Genomic DNA, 17718 nt, shown 5'->3' with positions numbered 1-17718 from the left:
TTATTAAGTAAAGGCTTACTTACTTACTTACTTACTTTATTTATTTATTTATTTATTGAAGATCTTAATCAGGCTCCATGCCTAGTGCAAGCCTGAAGCAAGGCTTCATCTCTCGACCCTGAGATCATGACCTGAGCATGAGTCTCAGGTTTAAATGACTGAGCCACCCAGGTGCCCCTTGTTTGTTGTTGTTTTAAGCAAGCATAGCAACTAGCACATACTTGTCCTTAGGAACATATTTTCAAGGCTGTTACCTCAGCGATCTAGACACAGCACCGTGATCCTGGTGGTACTCAGGACATATTCTGAGTCTGTCCTCAGAAAAACAAACCCTTCTCCTTACTTCATAGCTATGACTTGTTTTTTTCCTAGATTGATTACCTACTCTGTTAAATAGATTTGGTTCTGACTTACTGAGACTTGGCTCTGGTTTTTAGAAGAGTGTGAGACAGTGATCTAAGTCAGGGCTCTCAAACTATGGTTCACAGGCTGGCCACCCATTTTTGTAAACAATTTATTGAAACACAGTCACACCCACTCATTTATGTATCGTTGTGGCTGCTTTTGAACTGCAAGGCATAGTTGAGTAGTTGCAACAGACTTTATGGCCTGCAAAGCTTAAAATATTTACTGTCTGGCCCTTTACAGAAAACGTCTGCCAACCTCTGGTCTAAATTTATACTCTGTGTTTAAATATTTCCCCAAAACCACTCTGTTCCAATTTGTAGAAACTTGGATGGTTTAGTACTCAGAGCTTGTTGGGTTTTTTTTTAAAATGCTTTCAGACATACGCAGTCTGAGTTTCCTATGCTGTGCTCAGCTGACTACCAATTTATTTGTGTATTCTTGGATGTAGTGAGACCAGATCTCGCTTGTGTCCTAGATATTAAATTCTCAGAAAAGACTTTAGCATTTATGACTCACAGTATTCCATACTTAGGGGAAGGCTACCTGTCCGTGTAAAAGACCATTTTCTAGGAGATGTGGGTGGCTTGGGTAGGTGGGTTTGTTTCTTACGTTACCCTCTATAACTATAGGTGTAATTTGTGCAAACAGAATGAGAGTGCCCAATTTTGTGGGCACATACTGACAATACCCCGATCTCAGATGAATAGATGAAGACCCGAAATCCTTATGAAGCGTTATATTTTATATACCCTGGTGAAAAGTTTCAGGACCTCTCAGAGTGAAAATTATACCTTTATTCATTTAATACATATGCTAAGGATATTACATATTTCTTCAGTGAATTTCTTCTTTTTTAAAAGCGACTTTATTGGGTTGTAATTTATATGTAACCTCAGTACATTTCTATTCTGTAGAAAAGCTAATTTATTTTACAGGCAACATAGACTAGATTTTTGTAACCTGTTCAAATTAATCTGTACTGTTTATTTCTCTTGTTCGGTCTTTGGTTTGTCTGGGCACTTGCATATTACAGAATAATGCACAATTTTGAAACTGTTTAGAATGGGCCATTCATCTGTACTTTGGGCATGTTTAACTTTTAATCATGTTTATTCTCTGTGTACCTTTTTTAAAAAAAAAATTCTATAAATATTTACCAAGTTGCACAGCATTTGTTATGGCAGAGAACAAATGATATAATTCTTGCCCTGCAGATGCTTACAATTGGGTAGAAAAAGAAAACATAAATATTTTAAAAGCTGCAACTAATATGAGGCTTAGAGGAATCACAACGCAGTATGTAATTAAAACTAAGCAATGGGTGCTTCCAGTTCAGATTTCTGCTCAATACTTGCTGAGGTTCTGTGAATGGAGCGAGTGATAAAATACAGTCCAGGCTTAAAAGAAGTCAAAGGAGGACAGAGTGAAATTAAAAATTAAAGTTGTGCAGATACATGGAAGAGAAGAATTAGAGTCATGTCTGAGGTACAAGGACGCAGGGATTTGAGCATCCCTGTTTCCTGGGGAATTGGCAGGGTTTGGGAGATGCCAGGGAAGGCGTCCCAGAAGAAATGCTACCTAAGTAGGTAACTGGAAGACACACAGGAAGAAGAGCCAGTGTATGAGCAGCAAACGGAGTACGTGCGGTACAAACCAGCGTGACATTCCAAGTGACTGCCAACAAGTAGTTCTGGAGTGTGAGGTTCTGGAAGGTGCGGAGGGAGGTTAGGATTGGCCAGGCAGGCAAGTCCAAAGACTTGAGCCCTGGAAGGTACAGAGAACAGGAGATGAGTTTTAGGCAGGAAGCGAAACATTGATATGTGTTTTCCAGTGGTTTCCTCTGGTAACTGTGTTGGGGTACGGGCGAGGGAAGGAGAGGCTTGTGGCCAGAGAGGTGAGGAAGGCCACCAGGGGCTGAGAGGTGAGCCGGCCAAAGGGGCCAAAGGGTTCGAATGCTTCTCGAGGGAGAGGGAAGGCGGTCTCTGAAGGGCAAGGGAGGAATGCGTCATTGGTCTTCAGAAGATGTGAATTTGAGTGACTTTGAATGTACCATTTATGAAGTCCTAAGAGATGTAGTCAATGGTGGACTGAGGATTAGATTGCGGACAGTCTTGAAAGCCAAGAAGTTTGGATTTTGCCTCACACCTGAGGAGAGACAGGTGATGAGAAGCCCCTTGTATCTGCACGTGCGTACTCCTCCCTGACCTGTCACCAGGGTGGCTCTGTGTCCCCGTGAGGCCCACCCCTCTGCACTGCAACCAGCCCCCTTCTTGGGCCACTGGGGGACCTCACAACCCTGCTCGTCCACTCTCCTCTGCATCTCCAGCTTTTCCTGGATCGTTCTCAAAATCCTCAGTTTCGCCATGGTACCTCTTCTGACTGAACAGCCTTCCTCACCCACTCGCCTACTGCCACCTTTCCTCTGCTTCCCTATGCTTCCCTCTACAGCGAACGTCCCTGAGATCACTTTGTGTCCCTGTGCTCCCCACGTCCTCCCCTCCTGTTTAGGTGTTCCTGTAGCTGCTCCACAGAAGCTGCTCGTCGAGTTCTGCGTGTCCAGGGACTTGTGCAGAGGGGTTTTGGCGTTCTCAGTGGAGTCATTTGATCTGAAGCAGTGGCAGGCCAGGTCCTTGTGGAAGTGCTTTCTGTGCTAGGCCTCTTGGTTCTCCTCTTGCCTCACTGATGGGTCCTCTCTGTCTTTCTCCTCTTCCCAGCCTGTAAATGTTGGTGTGCCCTTTAGTCTCAAAAATTTCTTATACAGGTCCATGACTTTCTTTTTATTTACTTTTTTAAGAGATTGTATTTATTTACTTATTTATTTGAGAGAGCAAGCAAGAGAGTGAGAGAGAGCAGGAGCAGGAGGAAGGAGCAGAGGGAGAGGGAGAAGCAGACTCCTTGCTGAGCAGGGAGCCCGAGGTGAGGCTCCATCCCAGGACTCTCCATCATCTACGAGAGTGATGGGAAGACAGCAGTGGGTTTGAGCAGAGGACTAATATGATCAATGTATTTTATATGGGTCAGCCTGGCTGCCAAGTGTGGAAGTGAAGAACCAGTGTGGTTGCTGTCTGTAACAATCCAGGGGACAGAAGAAGTGCTATGGGTTTGGAAAGTAGAGGTGATGAGAAATGACTGGATCTGGTATATACCTCAAAGGTAGATCTGTGGATGGGCTGAATGTGGGTGACAAAAGAGAGAGAAAAGGGAATCTGTGTATCACTCCACAAAGTATCACTCCAAATTCCTTGGCTGGGCACTTAGTAGAATAGTTACCAGTTACTAACTGGGAAAGTAGGAGAGAAGCAGGTTTAGGGATGGAGAGGAATCAAGAATTGCATTTTGGATACATTAAATTTAAGAAGCCAAATGGAGACCTATGTAGAGATGCTAACTAAGTGGTTAGATTCAAGTCTGCAACTTGTGGGGGAGCGGTCTAGGCCATAGACAGAACTCCATGAATTGATTGATTATAGATGCATTTAAAGTCATGCTCCTGGGATCCCTGGGTGGCTCAGTTGGTTAAGCATCCGCCTGCAGCTCAGGTCATGATCCAGGGTCCTGGGATCGAGCCCCACATTGGGCTCCCTGCTTTTCGGGAAGTTGCTTCTCCCTCTGCCCGCTGCTCCCCCTGCTTGTACTCTCTCTCTCTCTCTCAAATAAATAAATAAAATCTTAAAAAAAAAAAAACCGGTTACAAACTAAGATGTATAACGCAGACTCATTCTTAGAAGTGCACATGAACATGGATTCAGAGGAGAAATAGGAAACTGGAATTTGACAGTGCTTATTGCGATCGCTGAGATTCAAAGCAGTCTGTTTTCTCATTTATTTTATAGTAAGTTATTTTTATAATCGGAAACAGTAAGAGAAAATGAAGGCTGTATTACCTGGATGCACCACATGTACTTCACTTTGAAATGGAAGCTGCCGGCCAGGAGTTCCCTTCTATATCCTGGTCCTTTCTCCACCTGCCCCCCTGACCATAATGAGCATTCCACCTGTCTATTGATGGCACCTTCTTTCCAGTCCCACAGGAAGACTTGTTCTTCCTTCTGTCTGAAGTACCCCTCCTGTCTGGCTCCTGTCTGGCCTCTGTCCTCAGTAGCTTCGTTTGTCCACAGGCTCTGATTATCCGTACTTAACCACGTTCACGTCTGTCCCATCTTCCAGAAACAAGCCGTGCTTTCTCTGTGTTTAGCACGTTACCCGAAATTTGCTAGTCTAGCATTAACTTTGTAGAACCTGTCCATATTTTTCCAGTAGATAATTGTGTTTTCAGTGATTCTTTCCTTTATTCATTGACACAATAAACATTTGCTGAGTATTTTCTGTAGCTGAACGCCGGGGGTATAAGGGTTAGTGATGTCTGGCTTCTGTTGTCAAGACATTTACAGGGCACTAAAATTCCTCCTGAAATAGAAATTAAAGACTAGAAACTTGTAGAGTTCCAGGTTTTTCTTTGGAGGAAGAGGTACACTATATGAGTAGATGTCTTGTCTTGTCTCCTGAAAATCTTTTACCTTAATACCGTTAGTCATCAGAGAAATGCAAATTAAAAGCACAGTGGAATACTCCTAGGCACCGTGTAGAATGGCCACAGTGAAATGGCGGTATCGGCAGAGGAGGAGCAGCGGGAGCACTCCTGCATTGCTGGCGGAAACGCAAAGTACAGCCATTCTGGGAAACAGGTTGACAGTTTATTTATTTTACATATGACTCCACAGTCTCGTTCCTGGGTATTCACCCGAGAGAAATAAGATCATATGTTCACGCCACAATTGTACGTGTGTGTTTGTAGGGGCTTTAATCCCTAGCTTCCAAAAGCTGGAAACAACCTAGATGTCCTTCATCTGGGAAGCAGATAAACGAAGCGGAGCAGATCCGTAGCACAGCATGCTGCTCCACGGTGAAAGGGGATGGGTTGCCGACGCGCTCAGCAGCGCGGATGAATGGATGAATGGTGCAGGTACAGGCCCGTGAAAGGAGCCAGATCCCGAAAGCTACGTGCTGTACCACATGGTTCCATTTATGTGACAAATGCAGGAGACAGAACAAGGGGATAGAGAAGACAGATCAGTGCTTGCCAAGAGCTGGATGTAGGAGCTATAAAGGGATGTCGGCAATTTTAGGGGAGACGGAACGGCTCTTTGTCTCCACTGTATGACTTTACCAAAATTCATAGAACTGTACATGAAAGAGAGTGAATTGTACGTTTTGTAAATTATACCTCTGTGTCCCTGATTTTTGAGGCACCAGAAGAAGGTTTTTTTTTTTTTTTTTTTTAATTTGGACTATGTTCACATTTTTTGACTTTGCAAACCATATGAAGGAATAAGGTGAAAAGCTTCATTCCTACCCTTGCCACCCATCATCGCTAAGTTCCTTATGTATCTTAAAATGTCTCTAGGCAAGTATCATCATATATGCATATAGGTTCTTTATTTTACTTCTTTCTCATGCAGAACACAGCTTATGAATATAATTATCTGCACTGATTCCTTCTCCATATAGTGTATGTTCTATTCATATCAGTACATCAAGATCTTCCATTCTTTTCCACAGCTGCATGACAAGAATGTTGTTGTATGAGTGCATATGATTTATTTTACCAGTTCTCCCTTGATGGAGCCAGATTTCCCCCCATCTTTTCCCATTATATGCAGTGCTGCCCCAAATAACCTCGTATATACAGTCAGTTCTGCTATCATGCCTGTGTTGAAAACAGATTTGTTCACATGCAGTTGATCTATCAGGGAACAGTTGGAGCCTAACATGAATTCCGAGTTTGCTCATGTGTGATTACATCCCTGGGAAACACTAGGCGAGCACAGAAAATCGTGGAATGGAGTTGTGTAGGAATACACAAAACTCACAGCGTGCACTCACCTCAGATTGCCGTCCACGACATCATCTTCCCATTGGGTCACACTGGTCCGCACCTGGTATTACACTTTCCCTTCCATGCTCTGATCTCAGGTGACCCTCCTTCCTCCACTTCACAAAATCTTAATAAGCCTCAACCCTCCCTTGCCCACTTACACAGGTACCCTGCATAACACCGTGCCACTGTTTTTATTAAGTGTGACACGGACAAGTGTCAAGTGTTATGTCCCTACTTCATTTTTGCCAGAAGCCCTGTGATTTTTATTGCGTGATTTTGTACAGTGCAGTGATTTATGACCTGTGATATATATGAATCATGTGATTTGAACGGACTGTACCGTGTGTGGGCGTATCTGTAGAGTAGATTTCCAAGTGGAAAGGTCCAGAGTTTAGAGGAGTTCTATCCTGCGGGATTACTGCTGTGATAGGTTGAAGTTTATGCAGGTGGCTTGGGTTTTCCTTTTTCATAGAAAGTGTTTATGGTAGAGCTGAAGGGTGTGTGTCAGCGTGGGAATAATTCTCCCTTTCATCTTAAATCTGGGGGTGGTTCTGGATGTATGATGGTAGTTGAGGGAGGCAGATAACCCTTTGCATGTCAGGGGGAGGCGGATAACCTCATGAAGGCAGGAATCTCAGGAAAAGACCAGAATGGATGTCTGGCTAGATGGATGTCTGAAGTTGAGACTTTTTTCCTTCTACTTCTTCAGAATCGCCTGAAACAGAAAGAAGGCTTCAAGCCAAGACAGGAGAAGGGCTGGTTATCAGAATGGGACGTGTCTGGTGTATGTGCCCATGGCAATTCAGGACACATTCACCCAGTGCCCTCCAGAAAGAATGGCCTTCAGAGGCATTGCAAATCCCAGAGCTCAGACCTTGAGCCCAAGGCTAGGGCACTTAGGGCAAAGGAGTTTGTTAAGAGGAGCTGATGCTTTCTTTCCTAAAGAATGTGAAGGTAAAAGAGTCAAAAACTAGAGATTAGGGAGAAATTTTAGGAAATGTACCCAAGTGTTTGTTTTATTTGGTATTTAAAGTTTTCAGGGATCCCTGGGTGGCGCAGCGGTTTGGCGCCTGCCTTTGGCCCAGGGCGCGATCCTGGAGACCCTGGATCGAGTCCCACGTCGGGCTCCCGGTGCATGGAGCCTGCTTCTCCCTCTGCCTGTGTCTCTGCCTCTCTCTCTCTCACTGTGTGCCTATCACAAATAAATTTAAAAAAAAAATTAAAAAAAAAAATATAAAGTTTTCAAAAACTTTCAGACCCTGCTAGCTTATTTGTTCACTCCTTCTTTCTTTCTTACTTTAAAATTTTATTTTTATTTTTTAAATTTATTAAAAAAAAAACTTTTTAAAAGATTTTATTTATTATTCCACGAGAGACACAGAGGCAGAGACACAGGCAGAGGGAGAAGCAGGCTCCCCATGGGGAGCGTGATATGGGACTAGATCCCAGGACCCCAGTATCATGACCTGAGCCAAAGGCAGACGCTCAACCACTGAGCCACCGAGGTGTCCCCCGTTCACGATTTCCTTAGATAGTTCTATTTAGAAACAAACAATAATTCATAATTGAATATGACTAATTATAAGGAGTCCACTCGAGGCCCCAGTTCCCGCTGTATCAGCTTGTACCACATTGGAGCCAGGAGGAAATAAATGACCTTAGCAGTCTTGAAAACAGAATGACAGCAGACCTTATGCCTTTTCAATAGTTTCTTTTTTCCCAATTTTGTTTGGTTGATAAAAAATTGCTTTCTGTGTCATAAAACAGCACTATAAACTATTATAATACTGAAGATAGAAGTTAGGAAAATAAATTAGGTAAAGCACCTTTGAATAAGTTAGTATTTAAAATTTAACAAAGAAGGAAGTCATTTGTTTTCTTAGGTAATGGGAAAACGGCAGGTCTGATCCGGAGACTGGTGTTTAAGCCTGTGATTTTCTTGTCACCAGTGATTTTGAAGCCCTGCTCCATTGTTTGGGGATTGCATGGCTCATTTCTGCATTTTTTCATAAAGACGTTGGAGAAGAAGAGTGTCTCACACATTGTCAACTCTTTCTGAAAATACTAATTATTGATTCAGCTAAGGTGCTCTTCGTTTAATTTTTTACCTACTGAGGATTTCTTTACTGATATTTCTCTATTAAAGTTTCGTTTGATATTAATATAATGACACTATAACAAGAAGTGGAATTTCAAACCCTTCATCTTAATGGAGAATCCGGTCTGCATTCCTCTGAGGCCTCTTGCCCTGTTGTATGGTTAGGAAGATACATGGCAGTTCTCTACATGTTTTATAGTTATTTGCTATCACTGTCTTGCTTTTAGAAAAATGTCTTGTGTTTTGACTCTCTCAGGTGATCATAACACTGTCCATCTTATAGGTACAGAATTCAAGAATTAGATATTAATACTTAAATACCTTTTTTTTGAAACATAGGACTATTCATGACTGACTGTTCTTAAATCTTTATTCTGGAGAAACTTCTTACTCATTCTCTGGCTACATAAATGTTAATCCAAGATACTAGGGATTGTCTAGGTCATGTGATCAAGATGTTTATGAAGGAATACCTTTGGGAAAAGATTGTGGCTCAGAGGCATTAGTTGGTTATTTGCTTTGTTTTCTCTCTCTCGGCCCCCCAAGATTATTCTCATAATATCCCAGATTATATGCTTAGGAAAATGATAAAAGCAATAGTATGACTTTCACCTTGAGTATAGAGAAGAAACGTCCTTCTTTGCCTCTGTCTAGGTTTTTGAATACTTGAACAGCCATGTGTTTTATTTAAAAGACAGTATTTTCCACTCTTGAGACACAACTGGATATACAACTTTATTATTATTCACTAAAGAATATTTTTTGAGGATTTCTCTGTGTCCCGAGGACTGTGCTGACTCTCTCATTCCCTGCCCATCCCTCCTTCCCCCACGCCCTCTGAGGAAGGGACTGTAGTGATCCCCAACTCTCAGTTTGAGGAGTGGATGTTTATGGAGAAACTTCCCCAGGATCACACCGTTCAATTCGTGAGCTGTAGAGACAAGGCACCAACCCATTTGTAGGTCTCTAGAGCCAGACTCCCATCACTTAAATAGCTGTGCTTACCAGTTTGAATAAGGGCATGTTTATCAGGTGATTAGTATAAAAACATTGTTTAAAAATATTTATCATTTCTTTAATCACTTTATGCACAATTGCTTGCTTATCTCTTCTTATGCCAAAAATAGTAATGTTCTTTCACACGAGAACTTGTTTCTACTTCAGCCCCTATTTTTAAGGAGGATTTAGCCAAAATTTATTCCATGCACGAGGCTGACGGTTATTTCTTGATCTAATTTCCTTGTGATGTGACATTGTTTGATTCCAGGCTGCAGTGCATATTGTACCCAAAGAATGTGTTTTAAGGTGAAGCCACTAATTTTACTTCAAAGGTTCCACATGAGGATCTGTTGAATTAACATAAGTATGTCATAGCCAAAGTGGAAACTTTTAAGTTTATTTTTATTTCTCTCACTCTGTCACTGTTCGCTAGCACCCATGCATACATATACTAACGGCAGCCTCCATAAAGTGGTTTCAGACTTTTGTGTTCTTGAGTAACTAAATGGTATTCTTCAAAAGGCCTTTTGGAAAACTTTACTCTTATGTAAGGAATAATTAATCATCAGGGGGGAAAGTCAAAATGTCTAAAATCAGCTAGTGATTTAATTTAAAATGGCACACTAGATAAATTCTTTCTGGATATTGCAAACTAAGTAATGGTTTTATTTGGTATTTATTGAAGAATTATGTTTTCATCTAGTGTTTGCTGTATGAAAGATTAAAAATAATGTTTCTATCTCTTTTACAAAGAAAATTTAGTATTTTCAAATATCTGGGGGTTTGTGTTGAATTAAAACCATAAGTGTTTTGAGAAAAAAATGTAAAAATTTTACTCTTAGGACAGTGATCCTCCCATTCTCTAGATTAGACCCTTTGTGGTTACCCCAACCCTGTCCTTCCTTTTTATTGCATTTTAAGAAGCATATTTTAGTTTTGTCTTTGTATTGCTTAAACAATATGGTTATATAACTTAAACTATTATGAAGATGTTCTTAGTTTTTAAAGCAATTCTGGTTTTGTTCTCTTAAGTGACTTTCTATCTCTTTTCTTCTAATAAAGCAAATGAAAAAACACCCTTGCCGCCAGTGTGACAAATCTTTCAGCTCCTCACACAGCCTGTGCCGTCACAATCGGATCAAGCACAAAGGCATCAGGAAAGTTTATACCTGCTCGTAAGTTGTAATTTCTACTGTGGGAAGTACAGTGAAAGGCTAAAAGCTGGAATCTCTCTAAGGTTTTTCATATTTTGCCATTAATTTTCCATTTCTTGGCTGCAGTTTATAGATTTCAGTTTTTAGTTATATTCTGTTGTTTGGACAATACAGCTCCTTGGCGGGGTTGTAACACTTAAAAATAGTAAAATGAACAAGCCCCTTGCATACCCTGTGTACATTCCTGGGTTCTTACCTGTTGTCCAGAAGCATATATTTTCTTTACCTGAGCATTTTGGAGAAGTGATTGATTGGCAGGCACACATTTGAATGAGATACTCCTTGGTCTCTGAACACACAGGGAGTTGCCAGGTTTGTTGGCAGGTTGACTGGCTCTTTGCTTGGTTCAGAGCAGACCTTAGTAGGGCCTGGTCATGGAGTTAGTCCAAGGCTGGACTATTTGTCTAATGCAGGACAGCCTTTCCTCAACACTCACTTTTGGCTAAGAGACCAAATTCAGGAAATTGAGTGGACTAGTACGCTGACGAGTTGGTGGTGCTACTCTGGACAGTCATGAGCTACTTCTTTGTATATGAGAATCAGAACTCATTATATCATTAGTGAAAGAGCTTTATCACCCACTCAACCAGAACATGCCTCAAGTGACTTGATAGAACAGGGTTACTTGCTTTGAGACACTTGTAAAAGAGAGGACTAACAGACACAGAAGCCATGTAGCCAGCGTGTAGTGTGTGATCAAAGCAGGGCACAGCGTACTGTGTGGCTCAGGATGCTCATGAAGGTTGGCTGTAAGTGTGGCGGGGGCTTCACTGTTCTGGGTTAGCTAGGGAGAGTTTCTCGGGCGGGAAAACTGAGACATAGACTTTCCTTCAGTGAAACAGAAGCTCGAAGTGATTTTGATGAGATGAGAACGTTCTGTGAACGAGGCCTACATGTTTGAGACTGCACTGAGAGGTTCAGAGAATGAGAAGGAAGCCCTGGCTGAGAAGAAGGTAGAAAGGGAGCTTTCTGGCCCCTGGCCTGGCTTTGTCCTTCCTCGGATAGGCTTGTGTATCTCTCTTTGGAGTCCCTGTAAGGCAGCGAGATGCTCAGATTGTCCGGCCAATTTCCTTTATTCTTTGGTGTTGGTGCTGGCTCCCAAGGCTGCCCTGGTAACGGATCTCTAACACGAAATCATCAGGGTGGGGGGCCAGACACTAACAAAATCTCCAGAAGCCTTTTTGAAGGCAGCACATTTGATTCTGCATATGACCAAGAGGCGTTTTTCCCTCTCACTGCAGCGATATTCTTGATGTCCACCTTACAGCATCCATAGTCACCACGGTCATTAACTTTTTTTTTTTTTTTTTTTTGTCCATTTCATTAAGAAAATGGTGAATTCATATCTTCTAAAGGAAAAACTATTCATGATCTACAGGTTTGGGGTTTTTTTTCCCACACAAGGTGAAGTGAAAACTTAAAAGATTGGCCTATTTGGATATCTGTTCATTTTCCTACATTTTAATCTCCTGAATGAACACATGATTCTGAGCCCTGTGCTACTGTGTTTGTGCCTTGGTGAGGAATTTGGCAAGGCCAGACACCCTGGCTTACGGCAGAGTGGGCAGGCGTAATTAACATCCACATGAAGGAATCAGGGAGGGACTTTTTTCATATTAAAATATCTCTTAAGACATAAACTCTGAGAGAACACTGAGTCATTGTAAAGAAAACTTTTGAAATTTGATACTCTATTTAAAAATTAAAGCCGTCTAGAATTATAAATGAAGTAATACCTCAGCCAAACCTAGAAAATAAATCCTCCATCTGAACCGAATTAGGCTGGTCCCATAAGGGCACAAAGAGCAACAGAATGCCTTTTTACAAAAAGTACAAAAATTTTACTCGCAAATTGGAAACTGCGATTCAGAGCGAATTTGCTCTTTTGTTTCGGACCATTGGTATTCATGCAGATGGCCTTGACCCCACGGAGCGTACTGTTGGCTGGTGGAGGTCTTTCATCAGTGAGTATGCTCTTCAGCGTGGGTTACGTTCCAGCAGGCAGGTTACCTCCTTGTCTTTGCTCCACAGGCACTGCCCAGACTCCAGGCGTACCTTTACGAAACGGTTGATGCTGGAGAAACATATCCAACTCATGCACGGTATTAAGGATCCTGACTTGAAAGAAATGACAGAAGCCACCAATGAGGAGGAAACAGAAATAAAAGAAGATACCAAGGTCAAACATTGCAGATGTTCTCTTTACAGTGACGTTGTGTTGACTTGCTCTTTCCATTCATTGTCTTCATTTAAATTTTTCTAAATCCAAGACTCTGCACGAAGGTATAAAGTGATAGGTCATCTCCCTGTACACCCATTCTGATCTTTCATCTTGTTCCAAAAAGGTATTAAGTTCCTTCTGCATCTGTCCAGCAACAGCTTTAGGGACCCACTTACGAATAGAAGCTACAGAATTTTGTGCGGACTCACATACACGGTCTCTTAGCCAGGAGGAATGTAGGGAGCTAGATTCCTTCTCGTTGGCAATCTATCGGTTGTGAAAGGTACCTGGTAAGAAGGAAGAGGTTTTTTTGTTTTGTTTTGTTTTTAGTTTTACTTTGTAATAGTAAAGGAAAAAAATCACACATCTCTGCATTGTCCTTAGTTCAGCGGATAGTGAACTTGAATCAGCATATATACTAATCTGTGCATCAGGCATGTGTGTGCCAAAGTGCTGTTCGAGGACGGAGCAGTTCGGCAGACATTAGGGAGGTTCTGCTGTCTTTGGCACTGGGCTGCGTCTGGAATGTACCTGGGTAACAGCCTGTGTGTGCGTTCAGGGAGTTAATCATTGAGTAAATCCTAATCAGAATACAAGTCAGACAAGAGTCGCATTCAGTGGTAATCTTTTCTCCCCTCAAGTGATGGGGTTGGTGGAGGTTGGGATGGAATGAATCTACGTGCAGGGGCAGCTTCAGGTCAACGGTGTATGTGAGTGGTGCCTTGTCCACACGGCAGAAAAGACGGGCCACTGAGCAGGGAATGGCCCTCTGGCTTGGACTTTTGGGGAGCTGGAAGTGAGGGGGTTGAATGTGGGTGGGATTTAGAAAGCCGAAAGGAAGGAGAAAAGCATGGGCCGAGGGTCAGCCGTGAGGCGAAGGTGAACGTGCAGGGAAGGTGAGTGTGCAGGGAAGCTCGAGTGCTAGACCAGCTGGGGCCTCCAGGGCCTCTATGCCAGTCACAGAAAAGGCGAAGCCTTGATGTTTTCTCAGCCTGCCCCTGGCCTCCTCTCTGTACCTCCTGCCTCAGTTCCCCGTGCCTGGACCCTTGCCTTCAAGTATCCCTGTCACTGGGCCACCCCTCCTGCTCCCCTGCTTCCCATCCCCATCCCATGCCCTGCTTTGTTTCCCTGGGGTCTGACACACTGTCGACCTCCTGGCTTGTGGTTTTCTGTCCTGCTCTACGGGAGCCCCCATTCCGTGGAGGCAGGGACTTGTTGGGCCCAGTGGCTGGGGTGGTGCCTGGTAACATAGGAGCTCGGGTCCCCCGTGTGGAGTGGATGAAAGGCGCTAGACTTGTGGGGAGCAGGGGTTGGGGAGGGGGTGCAGACACACCGCTGTAGGAAACTCTGAATCCCGAAACCCATAGTACTGGTTGCCCTCGCAACTCGGAGGGCCTGGAGAATGGGGCATTTGTCAGAACGTGTGGGGCAGAACGATTTTCACTCGTGTCATCCACTTTGTTTTTTCTCAAAGGTTCCCAGTCCCAAGCGGAAGTTGGAAGAGCCAGTTTTAGAGTTCAGACCTCCCAGAGGGGCCATTACCCAACCACTGAAAAAGCTAAAGATAAATGTTTTTAAGGTCCACAAATGTGCCGTGTGCGGCTTCACCACCGAGAATCTGCTGCAGTTCCACGAACACATCCCTCAGCACAAGTCAGACGGCTCCTCCTACCAGTGCCGGGAGTGCGGCCTCTGCTACACGTCCCACGTCTCCCTGTCCAGGCACCTGTTCATCGTGCACAAGCTGAAGGAACCGCAGCCCGTGTCCAAACAGAACGGGGCCGGGGAGGAGAACCAGCAGGAGAACAAGCCCAGCCACGAGGACGAGTCGCCCGATGGCGCTGTGTCAGACCGAAAGTGCAAGGTGTGCGCAAAAACGTTCGAAACTGAAGCTGCCTTAAATGCTCACATGCGGACACACGGCATGGCCTTCATTAAATCCAAAAGAGTGAATTCAGCTGAGAAATAGCCACAGCCCTTCCGTAAGGAAAATCCCTGTCCACATTGGAATAAAAGAGACATTTTTGTTACAAAAAGTTTGCAGTATAATAGAGTTAACAGTACTGTCTAGGCTGTTGCAATATATTCTCTTTGAGTGTACCTTCCTCACCTCGTCGTGTATATCCTCGATAAGTATTAAAACAGTATTTGAGTTTAAAAGAGTTTGTATATATTTAAATGAATAACTTTTTATACTCTTTGTTACATGTTTGTATCAGTATTTAGTGGAAAATGTTTTGAGGTTTTATTGTTTTCTTTTTTGTTTTTGTTCTTGTTTTTGTTCTTTTGGGTTTTTATTTTGGGTTAGAATTTTTTTCTTTTTTTTGTACTGTTCCTTTGACACAGAGTTCTTAGTAACAGGGGCAGTTCCTGAATTCAAATAAACCATTTTGTATGTTACCGATTTGAATGGGTTAACTAATTACAGGCTAAGATAAGGCCTTTTTTAGTGTTTTTAATTTTTAGAATTCACTACATAAATTGTAGGTATTGTGGGTCTCAAAAACACTAGAGACTTTTAAGTGTCTTAGCACTACCCTCAACGTGCCTGCTCTGAGTCAGCGAGTGCACCTTTTCGCGTGTAACTGCACTCTGGCGTGTGGCATCGTCTTCCAGGCCACGCCACACGGTGTCTAAAGCAGCCCTGCCGGTAGCTTCTTCCCCAGTGGCGGATTAAAAAAACAAAAACAAACAAAAAAAAACCAAACTTGAGCCAGAACTCCCGTAGGAGCGTGGATTTCCTTAATTCCACTGTAGAATGCAGAAGGAAGGGAGCACCAGAGGCTGGCGGTTCTCTGGGCATCTAGGTTTGCACGGCTGGCTGGAAGAGCACAAGGAGGTCACGTCACAAAAGGGCTGGACTACTGTAAAAGTTACACACATGTAGTTAGACCAATAGATTTATATAGTCGAGTTTTTTGTCATGTAATTTATTAACTATTACAAAGACACAACTAAAAATATCAAGTATTTCTCTGGCTCTTGACAGGAAAAAAACAAATCACAGTCGACTTAACCCTTTGCTATCTAAAGAGTTGGCATTTCCTGTTCTGGGTGCTACTGCCAAATGTTCTGGTACTTGGAGTTGGGATGTACAACTTCCACCACCGACCTATCAATGCAGCGAAGTGCGTGTCGCGATTGGCCTTGCGGTTACGCACCGGAGCCACTGGGCTTCAGTTCGGTCGTTTCGATAGGCATCTTTACAATATCAGCAGTTCCGCTTCATCGAAGTGCAGCAGGGGTATTCCTCTGTCCCTTCCGTTTATAGTTCTCTGGGAGAGTTCTATTTTTCAGTTTTTGTTTCTGTGTTTTCTTTTGCATTTTATATCTTGTATTTATCCCTAAACATGTTTTGTACCTTTTTTTTTTTAAAGAAAAGAAATGCGTTTGTGTATATATAGATACTTGCATGATATACTGTAGTCAACGTTCGGTTCCTCAAAAGGTCTTGCTGCTGTCAGGTGTTATGCACTACATCCATCATAACTGTATTAAACACATTTCATATGTAAATAAACGTGGGACATTGGCCCTTGTGCTTCTGTGAGAGAGTTATTGATGGTGGGTCTCTGACATCTTCATGAAGGTTAGGAAGTGATTAATTGCAGGGACAGACTACAGGATATTGTAGATTTCTTCCCCCTCAGAGGAGTGGCATATTCGTTCTCATTAGCAATCAGCTCTTTTGTCACTTCCTCGTTGACTCCATCAACTCATGGGTATAATGCCAGGGCGGGATTAAGTATTCCTACACTTGAAATTCAATTGCTGTTACTTGTTATATTTATACTTGTATTGCTCTAAGTTGTATTCATAGCACTTTTCATGTGTTTCTGCATTTGAACCTTGCAATAAACCTGTGTGGTGGGCTGCACGGGTCCTAATAATCTAGTTTTACAGTTTGAGGAAGCTGAGCTCAGATTCCGTTCTTTGCCTAAGCCCTCACAGCTGGTAAGTGGCTTTGCATATTAGAACCCAGATATTCTTGCTCTAAATCTTAGTGCTCGCTCTCTGTGTTTATGTACATATTGACAAATATTCACTTATTCAACAAATAAAAAGTATGTGCAAAACACGATACTAGAATTTTTGTTTGTGGCACTATGGCTCTTATAAGAAAGTGGAAGTCTCTACTCTTCAATACCCAGAAATGCTTGCAGCTGTAAAGTAAGCATCTATAAATGCCTAGTTGAGCATCCAAGAAAGTTTTAAAAAAAATGCCCTGAGATCCGAAATGAAGACGAAATTGAAATCCAGAGTAGAAAAACAGCACAGAAGCCTGGAGCCCTGGGAGGGAACCCAGATGGCTCAACTGAAAAGAGAATTGGTGAACCGGAAGATCAGTCATGATGAAATTACCTGGAATACACCGAGGTAAGGAGATGAAATCTATAGAAGAGATTAGAAGCCAAAAGGACAAAATTACATAGTTGGTAGGAGTTCCAGAAAGAGGGAACAGAATTGGGAAGGACCTGTGTGGAAAATTTTTAGCCATTAAAGACAAGAATACTTGAGTTAACACAGCGAACACTGAGCAGAAATCCAGAGTGAAACTTGTGAGCTCTACCCGTTTGTCATTAGTGGCGGATTTGGATGAAGTTGTGGATGTGAGCACTTGAGAAACGGTATGTTCAGGCCAAAGGCAGAAACTGCGGCGTGCTCCATGAATTCTTAGGAAGCCCATGTCCTCTGTTGGTTGGGGAAGTGGAGCTGAGGCTTATAGCGTAGGTTCAGGCCAACATGTAAAAAGCCTTGAATGATGGACTAGAATTTGTACTCCGACAGAGATGAGTTTTTTGGACAGAGGAGTGATAGAGCCAGACTAGTCAGTGGCTGCATTTAGGGTGGAAGATGGAGGAGCTTATCAATAAGGATAGGTTAGATTATGCAATGGTTA

General features: G+C 42.7%; 1 protein-coding gene across 14 annotated transcripts in view; it reads left to right on the top strand.

Annotated features, from left to right (window-relative positions):
- ZNF532 (zinc finger protein 532) overlaps positions 1-16899 on the top strand; it is a 108618-nt gene extending 91719 nt beyond the window's left edge. For 12 of the 14 annotated variants that reach the window (XM_072822042.1, XM_072822067.1, XM_072822048.1 and 9 more), the window contains 3 exons: positions 10446-10558; positions 12629-12776; positions 14293-16899. In XM_072822042.1, coding sequence (XP_072678143.1) covers positions 10446-10558; positions 12629-12776; positions 14293-14787 — 756 coding nt within the window. In that variant the 3' untranslated portion in view covers positions 14788-16899. The remainder of the gene's footprint in view (positions 1-10445; positions 10559-12628; positions 12777-14292) is intronic. The other 2 variants (XM_072821999.1, XM_072822080.1) reach the window with 2 other exon arrangements.
- The last annotated feature ends 819 nt before the right edge of the window (positions 16900-17718 follow it).

The sequence above is a fragment of the Canis lupus genome, chromosome 1 (genome assembly GCF_048164855.1).
Source record: "Canis lupus baileyi chromosome 1, mCanLup2.hap1, whole genome shotgun sequence".
Lineage (NCBI taxonomy): Eukaryota > Metazoa > Chordata > Mammalia > Carnivora > Canidae > Canis > Canis lupus.
The sequence above is the reverse complement of the archived record's forward strand: the minus strand, read 5'-3'. Positions and strand labels throughout refer to the sequence as shown.